General features: G+C 40.3%; 1 protein-coding gene across 1 annotated transcript in view; it reads right to left on the reverse strand.

The window, feature by feature from the left end:
- lpgat1 (lysophosphatidylglycerol acyltransferase 1) overlaps window positions 1–19,776 on the reverse strand; it is a 66,492-nt gene that overhangs the window by 15,930 nt on the left and 30,786 nt on the right. The window contains exons 5-6 of the mRNA XM_042503165.1: window positions 17,112–17,391; window positions 6,660–6,786 (exon numbers count right to left, since the gene is read on the reverse strand). Of these exons, the coding sequence (XP_042359099.1) occupies window positions 6,660–6,786; window positions 17,112–17,391 (407 nt within the window). The remainder of the gene's footprint in view (window positions 1–6,659; window positions 6,787–17,111; window positions 17,392–19,776) is intronic.

Genomic DNA, 19,776 nt, shown 5'->3' on the forward strand with positions numbered 1-19,776 from the left:
ATATGTATGACTTTTATTATTTAGTTATGTATTTCTCCCGCTCTGCATACACATAATCATACACATAAACATGGGTGCCAAGATAAACAATTTCCCCTACATTAAACTGCAAGATATTATCATAAAGAATTATTATGACTGTAATTTCATCCTGTTTTTCTACTGTTTGTTACGTTCTTTATGTAAATGCATTAATTCTGTTTGTCACCTTGATTTCAGTCTCTGTCCTTGGATGGCAAAAGTTGCTACTGTTTTACGCTTAGTGCTTTCACCAATTTAAAAAAAAAGTACAATTACAACTGTTACAACACAAAATCTTTTTTTAATAAACACAACAATCATGGCAGGCGAGAGAAAAATCTTTAAGGCTTTTCTAATTTCAGTTTCGATTTTTGAATTTAAGACTAAAAGTCCTACAGTTACCCTGTCTACCCTCTCCATCTAATACAGTGAATATGGGTGGGAGACGACTCAGGGGACAGATATCCTTGGACGATCGAAACTTTGAAACAAAAGCAAAAAAACTGCTCTTCTCATTAATTATCCTGAGACACCATCTCTTAGCACCAAGGTGCTCATTAGAGGTAAAACACGTAAAAGAGTAAAAGATATTGATCCTGAGAGAACCTCATTAAATACAAAATTTGTAAAAAATGATAAAAGAAAAGTAGGAAATGTAGCGTCTGATTTACATCTAGTAACTACTAACCTGGACTTTTATTCATGGCTCTTTAAGAAAAAAAAATCTGCCTCAGACATCGTGAGAAAGCGTTAACGGCTGCAAGCTCAACGGTTCTGTGAGTGCCTCGTCTCGGAGAGAAAGCCAGGTGTGCAGCTCGAAAGCATCCGTGTGATGACCGGGCAGACTCAGACTCCATAAATCATGTCACCTTTCAGATATTTTCAAACAGCAGTTTTCAGAAATGCATACAGCAGCAAAAAAAAACAAGAAAAGACAAAAAAAAGAAAGAAAGAAAAGAGGAGATGGTGCAGTTAAAAGAAAAGGATTTCAACGTATTTAACACCCACTGTTGCCCTCGCTCGGCCTCTGTACACCCACCTAGCTCTCCCATCTGCCATTCACAGAGGGCTTATGATGCCACAATCTGGAAGACTGAGATTATATGGAGGGAGGGCAGGAGACACAGCGAGGGAGGGTGGGGCTGAGGGGTGAGGACGGGAGGACGAGAGGCAGCAGCAGAGAGAGAAAGAGGGAGGTGGAAGGATTAATAAAAGTGCTCGACGTGGATTCATCTAGAATATTACTCAATACTCAGCTGCCTGTTTTGAAGCGGAGGCTCAGGCGCGGTAGTAATCTATACAGCGCCATAAAACGATAACACCGGGAGGAGGACGGAGGTCTGTATCAAGGTCACTTCACATAGAAACTGTCAGGATGAGGAAGTCGGATTTAGGGCCCTGACACACCAACACGATTGCAAAAAATGATCAAACGCTTCATGTTTTCTGCTGAAAACTTAAATCAACAGCCGTTTTCTTGTGCTGTGTTGAGATGCCTTTCACAAACTTTAACAAAATTTAACCCTTAAGCAACTTGGTTTGATTTCTTTCGAAAACGTTAGGAAAAAGGCAACGGGTAACTTGTCAAGAAATGTTCCACAAATTGCAAGACATTAGCAAAAAGTGACAAGAAAATAACCTGAAAATGAGTTTAATAAAAAGACAATAATTAAAAAAATCTAGGGAGAAACGTCCATAAAAACACATGTAAAATTACACATGTAAAAGAAAATACAGTGCTAGCCAACTACTTCAGTTCTACTGTAAATCCGGTGGAACAGTCTTCTGCTTGTAGAAGAAAAAAAAAAGCAGATGCAAAAAAACAAGGAGACACCTCACTAAATGGGTGAAATCACTGATTTGCAAAGCTGCACAGGCAGTCAGGGAGTTCTCATGGAGACGGCCTACAGTCTGACTGCTGCAGATTCAACATGCTGAATCACCGATAAGAGCCAGCAGCCGACGCTCTGCCTGTTGTCACGGCCCTGATGCTGCACGTGAGGTCTGAGGAGTCTCCCTCCTGCATGTTTTCTCACAAAACCATCAATTCTGAGGTTATCATAACAGGATGACAACAACTGAAGGGAACCGAAAGACAGGACACACTAAAACAAACAGTAAGAGAGGGAATCCCCAACTTTTTCAGAGGATGACATCATAGTAACCTTTTTTTGATGCTCACTCTCTGGTTTACGTGGACATCACAACTATTACTTGAAGTGACAGATCACCCCCAAATCAAAAATCCGTATTTCTCCTCTTATCTGTGGTGCTGTTTATCAATCTAGATTGTTTTGGTGTGAGTTGGCGAGTGTTGGAGATGTCAGGCGTAGAGATGTCTGCCTTCCCCCCAGTATAATGGGACTAGATGGCACTCAGCATGTGGTGCTCAACGTGCCGAAAAAATACATTTCAGAAACTCAACAGCAATGTCTCTTTCAATAAATTATGATCTGGTTACTCGAGATAATTTCCAGAATTAGTTGTGAGCAGTTTCATGTAGAAACTGTTTTCTTTCTATCTAACTACACCTGACAGCTACATCACATATTCCTGCGGCCAGCGACAGAGTATAAGAGTACACAGCTGATCAAGAGACACACTCGCCCCGCTCTCTGTCTCTCAAACTCAGGACGAAACTCTATCAAACGGTAAAACTATGCGATGTTGATCAAATATAAATCAAGATAATGTTACTGCACTGCATATTCCTGGCTTAAAATGTTTTCAGAAACATATTTTAACGTCCCACTTCGCCACCATGACGAGAGTTTGTGATCAGAAGTGGGCGTCATACTGCATCCTGCACAGTGAAATCTGAAGCCGAAAAAACAAAAACAAAAAAGGAAATCAAACTGTAAAACTAAGCAGTGCTTATCAAACATAAAAGTGTTTTCAAAAACATGTTTTAGCTCACTGTTAACTGTAATTTGAGATCCAGCCAGCTGCCATTGTTTCACACGGACCATTACACATTAAGTCACCCACCAGCAGGCGCGGAGCATTCTGGTAGTTGTAAGGTTTCCACCTTTTTAGCCAAAGTGTCCTTTTTTTCTGTTTTCTCCAGTCATGTAGCACCAAGAGACTGCTTATTTTTATCTGAGGGCCTTCATTATATCGATGAAATTTAGAGACATGACTTTTATCATAAATATGTTGGAATATCATTCACAGTTGGTTGAGTAAGGTTAGTTTGATTTGTGCCTCCTAAGAAATTACAACACATTTAAAAGCTCCATTTAACATTTCTGTTTTATTACATCAACATCATGATTTTTTTTTCTTTTGAAGCAACCTAAATCCTGATTTTTTTTAACTCCCAAAACACCACAGCCAGTAGACAAGAATCATTCACTTCCTCCACGTAACCAATTTGTTTGATGTTTTTGTGTTATGTTTGGTGGCACACTTGTCTAGACGCCTTTCCTGTCTGCAGCACCAGAGTGCATCACGTCGCTCATTCCCCCACAGTGTTCCCTTGATCGCCACGCAGATTAATCCCCTTGTTGACTCTGCACCTGTACCAGCATGAGCATAACTTCTGTCTGATCAGCGTCATCTACGCGGCTGGATCTGAGTGTGCACACTTGTAAGAGGAACAGCTGTGCCTCCAGCGTGGTCGGGTGCCTCCCTGTCCGTCCCCGGCCTGCAGAGCTGCTGACCGAGCGAGGGAAGCTGATTGTGTCAATGGCTGATTAGAGAGTCTCGGAGGTGGGGTGGGACTAGCACATCCTCTGCTCGTCTAATTACAGACTTAATGAGTCCTCAGCTTTGGCCCAAGTGGGAAGAGACGCCTCCAGAGAGGAGCCAGCAAGCCGGGGTTCATAAATCATCTTTTACTTTGTCCTAATATACCCCGCACACACAGGTGAGCACACACATGTGAGCACACACATGTGAGCACACACATGTGAGCACACACATGTGAACTGTGGCAGCGGGTTGTTCAAGGGGGACACACCACATTAAGGGTCAAGATGACTTCTACCTGAGTCTGGATGCATCCTGTATGATCTGTCAAGACAATGCACAGAGGGCCACTTTGATCTTGAACAGAGCCTATAGAAAATCTAATCCCGGCCCACCGTCGTCACATCCTCGAGGGGGCGGATTAGAGACAGAGGGGAACCTGGAGGGCGCCGACGGCAGGACAATATGGAGGGACAAATGTGTTTGCTTTGCATAAGAAAAGTGATATTCTCAGCTACACAATACAGGATGGTGATTGTGTTTATGTTTTATTACAAGCTGAATCATTAGTGCTCAAAGTTGTTACATTAAAAGCAAACACTACAATACCACAGACTTAACATATTTTGCCTTGCATACTCTCACAGAAAGCCCAGTTCATTGACACAAACTATCCATGTTATTGTGATACAACGCTGATTGAAAATCGGATAAGTATCCCTGTAACTATCGTATATGAGAAAAATGAGTTTTCACATTAGAAAAGCCGCCTGAGCAAAGACACAGATTCTATTATTAAAACTGTCGCTTTCTTTTCTGGCAACTGATTAATCAACTACTCATTTCAGCTCTGAATTTATTTTTTTTTTTATGCATCATAGCAGGAGCCGTTTCTCTGTAAATGCTTAAAAATGTCACACCATGCACGAGATAAACAAAACGAGGACTGGAGGTCTGAAACTCCACAGGGAACCTTTAATGTCAGGTGTGTTCTGCTGACTCACCAGGTACGCAAGGTGTGTTTTTCTGCAGCGAACTTGTGTTATCAGTGGGTGGATAAACATCAAGTTCTCCCTCGATATGAGTGAACGCTGCTAAAGTGAGTCACATGAACAGTACAGAGTCTCAAAGGCTCTGTGTACCAAACCAAAGTGGCTTGTAGCTCTGATATGGACCTGTGATGTGCTTATCTGGTAATATAGATCCTTTGGTTTGTGGTGAAGACATTGTACATATGGGGAGGGCTACAAGGAGGAGGACAGGAACAAACAAGCAGTCTTTCTGTTTTAAAACTGTATGATTTACAAGCAGTAATGAGCTGAAAGTATGGCTGCCTGATAAAACGATCTCGATAAGGAATCATTAAGTCATTCATGTTGATAACAATGATAATCTGAGGACATTTTTACTTATATGGAGGATAAATCTAACAGCCTATCACAGCACAAATAAATGTTACAGCAGCCAGTCAGTCTGCTGCCTCTTTTCTCTGCCTCTGCTCTGTGTGTCTGCAGGCGGGCGGGGTTATGAGCGGATAAAACACAGTTGGGAAATGCTCCACAAACACACAGTGGTAACATACAGCAGAGTCGCTGCAGAGCAAAGCCAACAGAGGACGAGATGGCACAAACTTAAAGATTACAATGCTCACTTTCCATAAATGTAATAAATGGGAGTTTATCAAACACATGTCCGACAAGCAGGAGACAAACTCCAGCTACACCTGGTTCACAGAGCTCGTTATGCTAAAAAACTGAAAGTGACCTTGCATTATCCCCTAAAGCTATAAAGTAAATTGTTGACAAAAAAGGAAACACAACATTACCTTTATGGACGTGGTTTGGATGTCTCAAAAAGTGACAAAGCAAAGATTAAGTCTGTAAAGTATGTCGTTGGTCGAAGGCGGAAAAAGTACGGCTCCAGTGACCACACAATTGTTTTGATAAGTTACGCAACAAGCTATCTTGTAGTGTTTAGTTAAGGTAGATAAAACATGTTTGTTAAATGTTGACTTTAAGAAATTATTCAATATCTTTAATATCTTATCACAAAATATCAGTCATGTCTGTGCAGTTACATATTTATGTTATTGTATTTATAAACTATTGCTATGCAACAGCTTGAGTCTATGTTTACTTCCTGTCAGCTGTCTTTCACATTCACTGTGTCCGAAATCACGTACTGTGAACTACATACTCAATATGTGTGCTGTCATTCAATTTAGTTTAGGGTAAATAAAATATTATGTATATTTTCTCATGCACTGAGCTGAATGTATATTGTTCTTATACGTTTTGGTCCAAATGCAAACAGAGCTCCAAAACGATATTTTTAAAACGGTACCGGTGCCTTAATGTTACTTAAACTGATACTTTTTTCAAAATAGAGCAGAGATTGATGGTTAACAATATGAAAGAATTTTTCATGGCTAAGGGAAATTTGCTTAAATTGCCTCTTACTAATTTAAAGTGCACTCTGACGTATATAAATATCAATTATTACAAAACACTGTTGACATATTTAAACACATTAACATAATCAATAAAACTTAGCCCAAAAACAATCATTTTGGGGTCAATCGTTGACTCGCTAGCTTGGAAGTCTCTGTGAAGCTAACTTTGGGGCTAAGCCTCAGGCTTCAGTCAGCAGGATTATCTTCAACCTGGCAGCACTATCCAATTACAAACAATCACACATGATGATATAAAGATAATTATCATATTTTTTGCCATATCATCCAGCCTTAGCTTAAGTACCAACACTTTTCTAAGATATTTAAAACTCCTTAACACTTCATACATTGTGTTTCACTTATTTAATTATGTAACCTGGTGAGTTATGGTGTGATGTAGTGTCTTTGCATAGTAAAAAAAGTTCTGGCGTTCCCTCTCGTGTAAACTAGGTGAGATCAAACCAGGTGAATGTGATAACAAACATTTGTTTCTTACCTGTAGTGAACGTGTGTGACTGTTGGAGGCCTGTAGCCAAAGATCCAGGTCTGGATGTCCATGGGTCTGGCTTTGGGGTAAGCTATGGTCACATCTATTACCCACTGCAGGCCTTTACGTTTATTACCTGTCAGGGAAAAAACACAAACACAGGAAGATAGGACACAAGTTAGAAACTGAGGCTGGAACATGCTCAGCTTCACCCGGTATGTTAGATATGGCATACTTCAATAATCCACGCAGTGAAAGCCTTCCTGTTTGGCTCTGAGGTCAAGCACACACGGCACAGCGGCCCCACAGCTGGTAGTGATCCAGTGACACTTCAGTGAACCCAAATCATCCAGATTAAAGAACAGTATCTCTAGCTACCAGGTGTCCCCAGAGATTTTTGTATGATGCAGCCAAATGGAGGCTGGTTACCTGCCAAAGTGACTAGTGGAAAATCACAGTCCGACCAGCTGAAGTCCCAACTTGACTGAATTTGGTTGGCAGCTAAAATTATGACTCACAGTAAAAGACACATTTTCACCAAAAAAGTTAGTCCTTCATATTATTTTACCAATTAGTCATCAAAAAAGGTGCAGATTAAAAAATATCAAATGAGGTAGTGGACCCTCCATTCATGGCAGGGTAAGACAGGAGACGACAAGAAAAACTCAGAAACAACAGAAGTAAGTCCTGTCAGAAATTAAGAAATTAAGAGACACCTGGTCCCCCTTCACAGGATTCACTGTCACTCTATCGTTTTTAAAAGAACATCGTAGCAAATCTCTTCTCGCTCTTCATTTTGTGCTTTGAATTGTGATAACAAATCAAAAGCCCTTGTTTTTGTGTAATTTATCTATCTATATATATATATTTTTTCAATGCTTATTACTGTTGTTAGCACGATTATATATATTGTTGTATTCTCATTCTTTTAATTAATTCATTAACTTCTTTTATTTCATTTATTCATTTATTTTTACCTATTTATTTATTTGCTCCCCAATTTATTTACTTTTTGGGGATCCAGGGAGGGTAGACTATGTGTGTCTGAATGTTTGTGTGCATTTTGACTGAAAACATTTGGAAAAAAAAAGAAGGGAGCAGGAAGGTGGAAAATAAGTGAGACAGGAAGGCCAAGAATAACAGATGGGAGAGGGAATGATAAACATGATAAATATTTGTCAGGTGTGAGGGTGCATGTGTTTGAGGGAGCAGGATATGAGTAAAACGTAATAACTTTAAATACCACGATAATTATATCACTTGCAATTAAGAGATATTAAAGACCAAGTTAAATAAAAAAAAAAAATTAAAAAATCACACTTTTAATCCAGCGTCCCTGTGTTAATCGATCATTTATCGCTTGTATTATGCCAAATATATGTAAAAAAAAAACTGAACCAAAATCCCAGACTCTCTTTCTGTAAAACCAAATAAAATGGTTTCAAATTTTTGATGACTCATCCTTCACTCAGTTTTACAAAAGTTCATCCAAATCAAATGAGAGTTTGGGGACTAGTTAGCCACAGTGGTCATATAAAACTGCATTTCACTGTTTGTGGGTTGTAATAGAGACAGGAAGAGATGTGATTAGATGTCAGTGGTCTAAAACACATGATGTATTGCACAGCCCTACTGAGTTTGTTTTTTCTCCCCCACAGGGACAGCTCTGTGCTCACATGAATGTAACAGCAAAACTTGCTTTGGCCCACTGATATCATCGTCCTCCTCCTGATCAAACACTGAAGGACGGAGCCAACGGTCCACTGTACCCCTGTATCGCTCTACAACATTATGCCCGCCCACTTTTTAGATGTCCAATCAAATGCAAATGACTTGAATTAAATCCCTCTTGGGCGGTACAACACTCAAAACACCAGTCTCACTGGGAAATATGCCACACAGAGGATGGAGATGCCCTCGCTTACATTTTACTGGGACTTCAAAGTCTGTCCAGTGCTGCCTATCTGCTGCTTTCAGGTTACTGCTAGAATACTTTTAAAAATTGCCTGTTGGATTTGCAAAATCCCAGTATTTCGCAATGTGTTTATTGCCTAAGTTGACATTGCGATGGAGATTTTAAAAAATGATATATTGCACAGCCCTAGTGAGTATGTTATTTATTTATTTATTTCACAGGGACATCTCTGTGGTCACATGATTGTTACAGCGAATAAAGCCACTTTCACGCACGCACTGCAAACTTGAAATTATCTAGATATTACCAGGAAGATCTGAATGTTCAATCTCCAAATCAGACCTTAAACTGACTTTTTCCTGCCAGATACCAAGTTTAAAGTTCATGTAATATCCAATTGAGTCCACATGTGAACTGAGCAGGAAATTGTCTGGAGAATTCATAGCAAGCGAGTGGGCGTGTTGATAATGTTTTATCATGCGGCCTTTTCGAAACCGGAAGAAAACAAACGTCCTATGGCGAGGAAGAAGGGTCATTTACACAAAGACGGCAACAAAATGACTAACTGGGGAAATGACGAGATTTGGGGATCTCTGTTAAGGGCCGAAGCCAAAATCCATTGAGAGACTCAGTTGTCTGAGCCACATTATGAACTGGCTACGTAACCGCTGTGTAATCTGCGTCACGCCCTGCCTCCTGCACGCTCGACCCAGGTGCCACTACTCGCCTAAACCAAACCGAGTATTTCCAGTAGGTGAGAACACATTTGACTCAGACAATATCCTGTTATGGGCTACATGTGTGAAAGAAACACTCCAGGAAATGTCCGGACCTGCTTCCTCTGACATTTTCCAGAGTTTATATGAGAAAATGGCTTTAGATAAAATCTAATATATAACAGCATGATGTATTTTCTCTTCAGGGTTCCTACGGCAAGTTTGAAGTTAGAAGGCAAGTTAAAGACTTTTCAAGACATTTTTAATGTCATTTGGAATCAAGTTTAAGACCAATTTTCTAATAAAACTCAACAAGAACATTTTTATTTTGTCCAAATGTTTACTGTGACAAAAAGATGACTTTTTTTGTCTACTGAAAAGAATTACCTGTGTCAAACGTTGGACAAAAGAACTCTTTTTTAGGGTGAAGCACGTGGAAGATAAAGAACATATTATACCATTAGTATCCATTTAGTTTACCAACAGAAGTGGGAAATATCTGGTATTTCTGGCCTGTTTTCTGGACAATTTTGTGTTCCTCAATCTGCATGTGAGATTCAAATGCTTGCATTCTCTTCATGACAAGTTTAAGTTATTTATTAAATCATTTAACACATTTTTTTTTTTTTTTTTTTAAAAAGGATGTTTCCAATTATTTTGAGATTTTACAGTGCAAAAACATATTCATAAAATCCCACTTCCCATGTCTTAGCATTGTTAAGACTTTTGGAAGATTCATTCAAGTCAATTTAATACCAATTAAGGCCTTATTTTTAGATTAAAGAATTCAATGCCTTTTAAAGGATCCACAGGAGCCCTGCCTCTTGCCTGCAGGACTGAAGTTGACTTAAACATCACTTGTGTGTGTGTGTGTGAAATGCTCTGGCTTTGACAAAAAGGACGCAGTGACTTTCCACAGAATGTCAATGCGTTTCACTACTGGGAGCGGTGAGAAACAAACACGAGCTGATCCTCAATCACAACACTGTTAAAATCCGTATTTCTCCACTTTTGACAGAAGCTTCACATTTCCCCTTGCATCTAGCATCAGAGTTAAGCTATTCCAAACACATCCCAGACCTGTCTGGGCCTGTGAACTGGACGTGCAGACATGAAGCAACCTTAACACCCAACTGTGGGCTCTGACAGCAAACAAGTGCATTACCAAAATGCTGGAGTGTTTCTTTGAGCTGAACAAGCTTGTCAAATGTAAAAAAGAAAACAGCAGCAGCCTCAGTCGGCACATCGAAAATGAGGCTGATGGGAAGCTGTGCAGCATATTTGACTGCCTGACTAATGTCACAGGCTGCTGTGACGGTGCAGAAATCACTTCCCCTCTCTGAGCACACTGACTTCTTTATGTGAGTTTAACATACCGAGCCTGTGTGACAACGTGAAGCTGCATTTTTGATCAGACACGTTAACATCACATCCTGTCAAAGTCAACGGCAGTGAAACAGAAAATGTTGCCAACAAGTCTTAATTTCAACCTTTTCACACACATAAAATACAGGAACATGAGGGCTGAGTGGGCAGAAGAGTGTGACAGAGACATCAGCAAGACAGTTATGGCTGACAAACACAGAGTTCCTTTGATTTAGGTACACTATGTTCATGCATGTTGGTACAAATCACCTTGTCACTCACAGCTTTCCTCTCAACAGGCAATGCTATCCATTGCAACTAACAAAATGCAAGTCACTTTCAATGCTAGCTTTTTTAAAATACATAGAGTTTGGCAATATGGTGATAAAACCATGAGTCAAGATAACTTTGTCTACCTAACAGATTTTGCCACACTGTGTTTATACTCTGATAGCTTTGTCTTTGGTAACTCTAGACGTATTGAACCTTTGTTGCAAATACATCAACAGGACTGCTTTCTGACAACGTTGAATTTTTATAAAATGTTTGGTATCAGTGTGACGAAGAACCTTGATTTGTCAGGTACTTTAATTTGACACCCCTGTTTTTTTTTTTGGTTTTTTTTCCCATTTCCATTCTCCTGAAAGATCTTCCAGGAAATCTACTAAATCTACTGCAAGCTGTCTGAGGCTAATGTGTTGCAAATACAACATTCTAAGTAACAGTTATACTATCCAGGATTTTCCTAAAAAATCATTCATTTATAACTAGAATTGTGTAGCAGTGTATTTATAATAACTGGCAATTGCTACATATTATATCTTTAATACAGTTAGCTAACTGTTATGTATTTTACTCTTATACTCTTGTGGACTCCATGTGATTGTCTACAAGATTAATAACTGTGTTATACTTCTTAAGGGGACTAAAATGTTTTATCTTTCAGTGGTGATTATTGTTTCTTCCCAACATGAAGGGCCATGTGACTACTTAGACATTTAGTTTATATTTTTGTGGTATATATATATATATATATATAATTTCCTGTGTTTTCAATGACTGGAACATTGGTCAGCTTATTCCAGGCTTTCCAGGAAGTGCTGGAACCCTGTTCAAAGACTTAACTTGTCTTCAACCTTTATTAGAAGTGTGTTTGGCTCACTGCAAACTCAGTGCACAGGATCACGAGTAACACAAGACCTGCACACATCAGTTTACTTAGCATTATATTGGATTAACAATTCAAACAGTAAATAAAGCATGAAAAAGCAGCTGAGTCGCAGGCTGTTGGCTCATTTGTACCAATGTTACAGTGACTTAATCGGCATTCTTGGTATTGAAGGGAATGGCCAACAGCACACATATCCCTGTGTGGGTAATTGGATCTGGACGTCTGTCCAAGTGTGCTGAAAGGCAGCCATCGTCTCCCGTGAGTGTTCGGCCAAAGAACGGGGCCCTGAGCCAAGGTATCGCTGGTGCCCTGTGCGCTGTGACAAACAATACTGTAATAACAGCAGCCGTGGTAATTTAAAATGACATCGGAGAGGCCCTGTCCTTCTGTAAACGGTAAGAGGAAGGAAACACACTGGCGGATATCTGGCTCTCTATCAGGCCACTCCGCAGGCCAATTACAACACTTGAAACCCACACATTACCCCTCCCGCGGACTAAAACACGGATAAAAACCGCCTCTGATTGGCTGGTGCCATCAAACCCATTCACCTTTGGGTCACATAGAGCTCCAGTCACACCCTACATGACGCACAGCTGTGAACTTTGCATACCTGCCAACTATAAAAACAGTTTTACGACACATAAACCTCATCTGTCTTAGCTGCACACAGAGCTTTTCTGCAAGCTGTGAACTACGCCGGTGACCCCGAGCGCCTTGTGTCTGCGCTGAGCAGTGTATTTAGCCCAGCTGACATTGCATGGCTGATACACAGCGGCACACATATTTACATCAAATCCTATTTTCTCCAAGTGGCCCATTTGTCTCTGAGTGAGTCAGCAAGCTCTGGGCACCTCTGCAGAGCATCAGGGAGGGTCAGAGGGAGACGGAGCTGTGTCTTTGATCAGCCAGGCACACATAAACACACACACACACACACAAAGCAGAGGACACAGGGGGGCATAGCGCTCTTCTGTGTATGTGTATGTGTGGGGTTTTTTTTGCCCTAGGTTTTAATGCCATTAGCTAGATTCAAGTGGAAGGACAAGCCCTACTGCAGCAACCAGCTTCCCCTCCTCCTGAGCAGCTGGGACAGAGCGAAGGACACGGGGAGATAAAGAACATACTGGGATATGAACTTGAGCTATACAAAAATATAATGTGACATGAAAAGAATTGACGTGTCTAAAACCCTAAAATGCTTTTAAATCCCTTTCCCTGCCAGAGGTTATAACAAAACCTCTGCTGTCGTCACTGTTTGTTGACATTGACGACTTTCTGCTAAATTAGCAGAAAAAACAAAAACTTGCACATGCAGCATATAATTTAGCACACAAACGAAGCTTGTCTTTATCCAAATTTTACAACGGCTGATTAAGAGATCCTCCTCCTTTGGTTTGACAGTCTGTTTCACAGAGCGATAAACAGACAGCCTCTTGCTGTTAGTGCTGAGGCTGTCGGACACAGAGCTGTGTTAGCAAACTCGTGGAAGGCTTTAAGTCCCTGGGCCACATTTTCAATAATGCTGGCCCAAAGTCTCTCCAAATTACTATTAACACAGCACACCCTTAAAATGGATTTTGAACCAAAGCCAAGGGAGTCTGCTGGGTAAACCGAGTGTGCACAGGCATGAGGGACTCATTGCATCTGTGTGTTTACGGCTGTTTTAACTCTGTGCTTTTTGCTTTGGACAGCTCCAAAAAGCAGGTTTGCTGTCTCTGGATAATTTTGCTTAGTTGAACTATGTGTTTTTACATTAGTCCAAGAGCCATATTTGAGGGGGCACTATTGTCTCTTGAAACAAGGCCCTGATGCAGGAAGCATGAAAAATGTTTTGTCTCTCAAATTCAGTTAAAGAAAATTCACTCTCATCTCAGATTTTCCGAGGCATATAAATTCTTATATTCCCCATATCTTCTGGAGATGTGAATGAACATATTTTAGGGGAAAATATGTTTAAACTTTGATATCTGGGGACAGCAAGATATTGTATCTTGATAACAAAGGGAGTGCTGTTAAGGAGTAAACTGTATCTTTGTAAGGGATGCAAACTCAACACTGGTTACAAATGGTCCGAGCCATCAGAATCGCCTCTGAGCTTATCAGCTCCTTTTATTGATTCTGGCGTCTTTTTCTTACTGTTGTGCATTGCAAAACACTGACGTCAAAGTCATGCATCTACGCTGCTGGAAACTTGCAACAAGGAGTAGTCACAGAGAGAAAGAAACAGTCCAAAGCATGGCTTCATTTCACAAAGAAAGATGAAAACAGTGCTGCTTTAGGACTGTGCAGGGCAACATATAGTGTGACACGAGTTACGCAAAAATCTGTCTGTGGGCTGAAAAAAATTACCACAGTAGCATTCGTGCAATCCAGCTCCGCCCTGCCTGTGTGTGAGACACAGCCGCTTCCTTGTTTGAGGTGACGGTTTTTGTGCTTGTTTGTGTGTGAGGTGAACAGACAGCATACAAATATTCTCTCATTTCATCGTCCACTTGTTTAGACTCAGAGATAATGAAACAGTTGTGCCGACGCTAAAAAACCTGTGCAGGTTCTCCCAGAAAATGAATCATATATCAATAAGGAAATTGTCAAAGAATCAATCAAAAAAAGCAGAATTGGTAATGGCACTGGCGTCAATAAAATCTTATTAATTGCCATGCCTAAAGATTTTTATGGTTACTGGCAAAAATGCAATACCAAAAAAAAAAAAGGTATATGTTGACCCCCTCCTCTCTCTCCCACCTTTCCTGTCTGTCTTCAGCTGTACGATCATTAAAGGGGACAAATGTCACAAAAAATAGTCAAAAAACCCCCCCAAAAAAAACATTGGATAAAATGTGGCGATTACAACCTCATAAATTTAAGACTATTAAATGACTTTCAAACCCTAATTTTATAAGGCCTAATATTTAAACAGTGAATTTAACACAATTGAATGCTTTTTACGGACCTGCAGAAACCCCGTGATGTTTCCCTGAGGAATAAGGTGAAGACCTTTCTCAGCAAATAATGGAGAAATTGATGATTTTAATCAAAAGAAACAGCATCGACAGTAGTGAAAGAAATGTCCATCCCAGTTGGTTCTTATGTTTTACCAAGGTTCCTTTTCTTTTGTGAAATATCTTTAAATTGCTACAAATAAAACCAAGTTTCAAAAATAAGGAATTTCCCTCTCAAAGGTTGTTAATTGCAGAGTTATCTTCCTGCTCACTGGCTGTATTTAGGGCTGGTCTCTAGACAGAAAAATTACTCTCCTGCAAATAACCGCTGGGGTTTCAGGGACCTTGATGCAATTTCTGGCACCTCTGTGCGTGCCACCCTTTTCCTCTCCTGGCAATCTTTACCAGCAGTCCCCTTTCATTTAAAACAGGACTCCCAGAGGACAGTGGGACACAGAGGTGATGATTTAATGCTTCATGTTTGAAGCACGCTCCATCCCTGGCCTTCCAGCCAACATTTGATCAAGAGCCACAGTACAGCAAAGCAGAGACTCAAGTAAAGGAAGAAAAAAACACAACTTCTGCCAGACATCCCCAGGAAAAGCACTTAATCAGTCTGAAAAAAAATCCAACAACTTCAAAGAATATTTTCAAATTCAATCCGACTTCATTTGAGTTTAGTGAATGAAGTGTCACCTCACAATGTACACAATGTAATGAAAAATCCAATTAAAAATTAAAATAAACGGCTGTTGAGAAATCAGCTTGTTTTTCTAAATTCATGGCAATTTAAAAACACTTCACAGCAAAGAGGACAACAGCTCTTTTTAAGACGCAATGTGACTCAAGGGAGATGTACGTAAGACCGACAACCAAAAAGAGGCATTCTGTGCTGACCATTACAGTGATGTCTAAAGATGTTTTGTTTTTAGAAATGATGGAAGAGATGACTGAAGGTTTATTTTGAGGGAAGAAACAAGGCATCCTGGTGGCCTTGGGGAATAAGATGCAGACAATGCAACTGAAATAAAGTACAGCCGAGGACATTTGTTGCATGTCATTCATTGCGTGTACCTCTTTTCTTACTCTTCAATCAAGGCATAAGATTATGTAAACCCGGTTCTGCCAATGTGATGAAAAAAAACCTGTAGGTCATTATAATGAAAAAATTTCCAGAATGGCCTTAGTATCTCAAAATAATAACTCAATGACTGTCAAAATAACATATGAATTTCAATTAATTAATCAAAGAAAAAATGAAAACATTAACACTGATTAATCGCGTTCTATGGTGCCCTTTAATCCGGTGCTTCACTGAAGGCCACAGCGGCTTCGTAACATGAGTTTTTGTACCATCAAAGTACTTCAAGCGCGAAATAACCACCTGAACGCAAAGCCTTTAGCAGCAATCCCCGAGGTCCGAGCTAGCACAGCCTCTGATGCTAACGCTAGTTGCCAGCTTTGTAAAGCCACACTCGAAACTGACTAGGTCTACCTGTGACGGACTGCAGACCAGTTTCGGTGGTAGAGGACGGGGGGTTATCAGAGGCGTTACAGAAAGCATCCTCTGACACAGCTTACAAGCCGCAATCGAGAAGCACAATTGTATCCAAAATCCAGCAGATTTATGGCACAGAAAAGAGGGGAAAAGAAGATGTAGCGGCGAATATATTGCGGTGACGGTGGCGGTGATCACTGGACTTCAGTGAGCAATCACAATGACGTCGGTGTTATTGCACACGCCATTGACATCTCGAGCAGAAACTTCAGTCATTTGCATTATCAAAACTAAAAATGATTCAGTTATTCACTGATTCACTCATCTGCCCAAATTCAACTGAATTTAAATGTGTTAAATACTTTCATGGCAAAAATTGATGTATAAGATTAATTTAGATTATTTAATCACAGATTATGTAATTAATTAGATTCATTTTTTTACCGCTTGACATTCCTACTTAGAATCTCAAAAATAATTATCTCAAAATACTGACTTTGTACCTCAAATTAATGATTTAGCATCTTGAAATAATGACTTATTAAACTTGTTATAATGACTTAGCATCTACAAATGACTTAATATCTGATTATTATGATTTAGTATCTCAAAAATAATGACTACGTGTCTTGTAATGACTTACTTATGTTGATATAATAAATAACTTAATAAATAATAACTTATTGATGACAAAATAATGGCATAGTACCTCATGATAATGAATCATCTATCTGAAGACTTAGTATCTAAAAAAACAAAAAAAATATTATGAAACCCAGTTCTACTAAGGAAAATCTCTATCCTCGAGGATCTGGGAAACACACGACTTCCACAGAGAAAAGTGTTACTGTTACCTGTCTGGTTAGGGGTCCCAGCCTCGCTGCCCACGCTGCCGTTCTCCTGCTGGGCTGACAGGGTTTTCAGTATTACGTGGGTGGCCCCGAGACGAGGCAATGTGACGTGGGTCAGGTGAGGGAGAGAATTCTTCTTGGCAAACAACTGGCTGGTTTCCCGTCGCTTGCGCAGGAAGCCGCCCTCCGGGAACAGCACTATCCACTTCCTGTCGCGGCTGTGGTAGTATTTGTCTAGGTGATCTTTCAGGTAGACCAGCTGCTTGTCTCGGTGAGCTTTACCCTGTGGACACAAAGCAAAAAGGCTAAGAAAAGAAACAATAGCGTCGTAGTTTAATCTGTTTAAGTCTTGAACAGATGGTAAGGTTATGGCACCTATTTTCTAAAATGGGGCCACTTTAAAACCATGTAACTATAAGATGTTGGTAGCTCTCTTTATTTCCCCAAATTAAACAAAATGATTGAGGCTAAGAGCTACATTAACTTAACAAGATGGATGTTTTTGTCAGCGTACATATGAAATCAGTCCAACACAAATCACAAGTTAGAGGCAGAAACACTGCGGAGCACTCAGAGCAGCATTAATGGCACGACTGAAATGGATGCAAAACATGATGGCCTTGACAACATTAAGAGCATTAGCAGTGACGGGACGAAGAGGAGCGGCATTGATTTCTAGTTAGGCTCCGGTCAAAAGCCATTTTAAATGCATTAGCATAGCTGGGCTGGACTGTGTACGTGTCATGTGAGCACACATGCAGCTGTGTGGAGTAAAAGTGCTTCCAACACAATGAGAAAGGCTAAAAATAAAGTGAAAAGAAAAGATATTTGCGGCGGCAGCTACAAAATCTTTCAGAGAGAGAACCAGACATTTACACACCTTTACATGACCTTCACTCTTTCTGTGGTTTTACTGCTGCTGCAAGAGCCACATGAATTGAAGGAAATCTACTCCACAATGCTGCTGTTAGAGTCAGACTGTCTGTACAGGAAGAAAGAGATCCACTCCTGCTTTCCCAGTGCCAGAGCGATGTCGTTTTTTTCACCGGTGAATAATGTTTGCATTTGGACACGGTCGGATGTGACTGAATCATCAGACGGTTTATCTATAACTGAAGGTCTTTAATATTCGGCCTTCTGTCTGTAAAGTGAGCAACATGCTCAGTTTCATCTCAGCTATGCTCCCACATGCTTTCGTCAACTGAAACCAAGGACATACACTCAGCTGCCAGTTTATTAGGTACACTTTGCTAAAACTAATGCAGTGATTAAAACTACAGCCGTGCAATAAGTCCTACCTTCATAAAGATGTGGATGTTCTTTTTTAATAAAGCTGGTTTAGAGCTGGTTTGTAATCGCAAAGAAAGATAACTGAATACTAAGTCTCCTTTTTAAGTCGTCAAATACCGATGCTTTGGTTTGGTGATGCGGTCCGAGTGCCAACTTTGGTGTTTGATGACCTGGGAATGACCAGGTCAAGCGCAGTGTTGACTGTGATGTTGTTTGGATGAGTAGTTTTCCAGAAAGCTGCAGGCAGCAATACCAGAGGCCAAGCAATCCATCCGCTCTGAAGAGGCATGTTTTAAAGGGGCGCTGCACTCATTAAAAAAATATCAAACGAGATGTGTCCCTGGCAAAATGAGATATGTGTTGTAAATATATTAAAATTTACATTTTATAAGATGAAAATGTAATTTAGGCATTGAGGTATGCCTTGAACATTTTTGTATGTTTTGCCTTAAAACATCTCAGGAGCAAGCTAAGCTTTCACCTATTTCTTTTTTTTTTTCTCCAACAAAATTACTAAAATTAAGTCCCATACCAATCATTTTCTCTCACTAGTACTGTGTAAAAACACCAGATAATTCAATCTAACTCTTACCTAGCCTGATGTCATGAAAAAGAATGCAAAACTTATGTTTCTACGCTCCAATGCGATTTTAACTGCGCTCAACAGTATTTGACACCTTATTGCGATCAGATGTGTAAATCTGCACAAGCACGCACCTGCACTATACATTACCTTACTTGTCAGTTTCATTTGACTCCACAGTGAGGACTTTTTAAAACTAGGTGGCTGAAATGTCACTGGGAAATGTCAACAGCTGCCAGTGACTGTGATGTGATGAGAAGGATTTGAGTGTAACCAGAATAAAACCTTTTTCTGCTTTGTACATCCTGCATTTATAACACGTGGGATATTATTTTGAGGTGCGCCTTTAATTTGAAGTTTTAGAAGTTGAGAACACAGCCAAGGAAAAAAAAAGAAAAAGAAAGCAAAGTCAGATTACAGCTCTGTACCAGGAGTAAGTGAGCTACGGCCATCAAAGCCTGCTGTGTTGTGCTGTGCATAATGATGTTAGAGACACGTCTGCTAGCCTGAGTGGACAGCAGATGCTTGGGAGGCCGAGGGCAGATGCTTGCTGTGCTGTGTGGATGTGTGAAGTATTCTGGGGAAGGATGTCAAGAATGCACACACTAGAATGCCAGAAGGGATCACTCAGAGAGAGAGAGGGAGGATGGCAGCCTGACCCCGCCTGCTCAGGCCTCCACTACAGCCACTACAGCCCGTCTGGCTGTTAGCAGGCTCGGGGTGCTTCACCCTCGGCACACTGCCTGATGTGAAATTCCACGGCAAAGCATTTCCATGACCTAAAAAATGTAATTC

The sequence above is a fragment of the Plectropomus leopardus genome, chromosome 16 (assembly GCF_008729295.1).
Source record: "Plectropomus leopardus isolate mb chromosome 16, YSFRI_Pleo_2.0, whole genome shotgun sequence".
NCBI classification, from domain to species: domain Eukaryota; kingdom Metazoa; phylum Chordata; class Actinopteri; order Perciformes; family Serranidae; genus Plectropomus; species Plectropomus leopardus.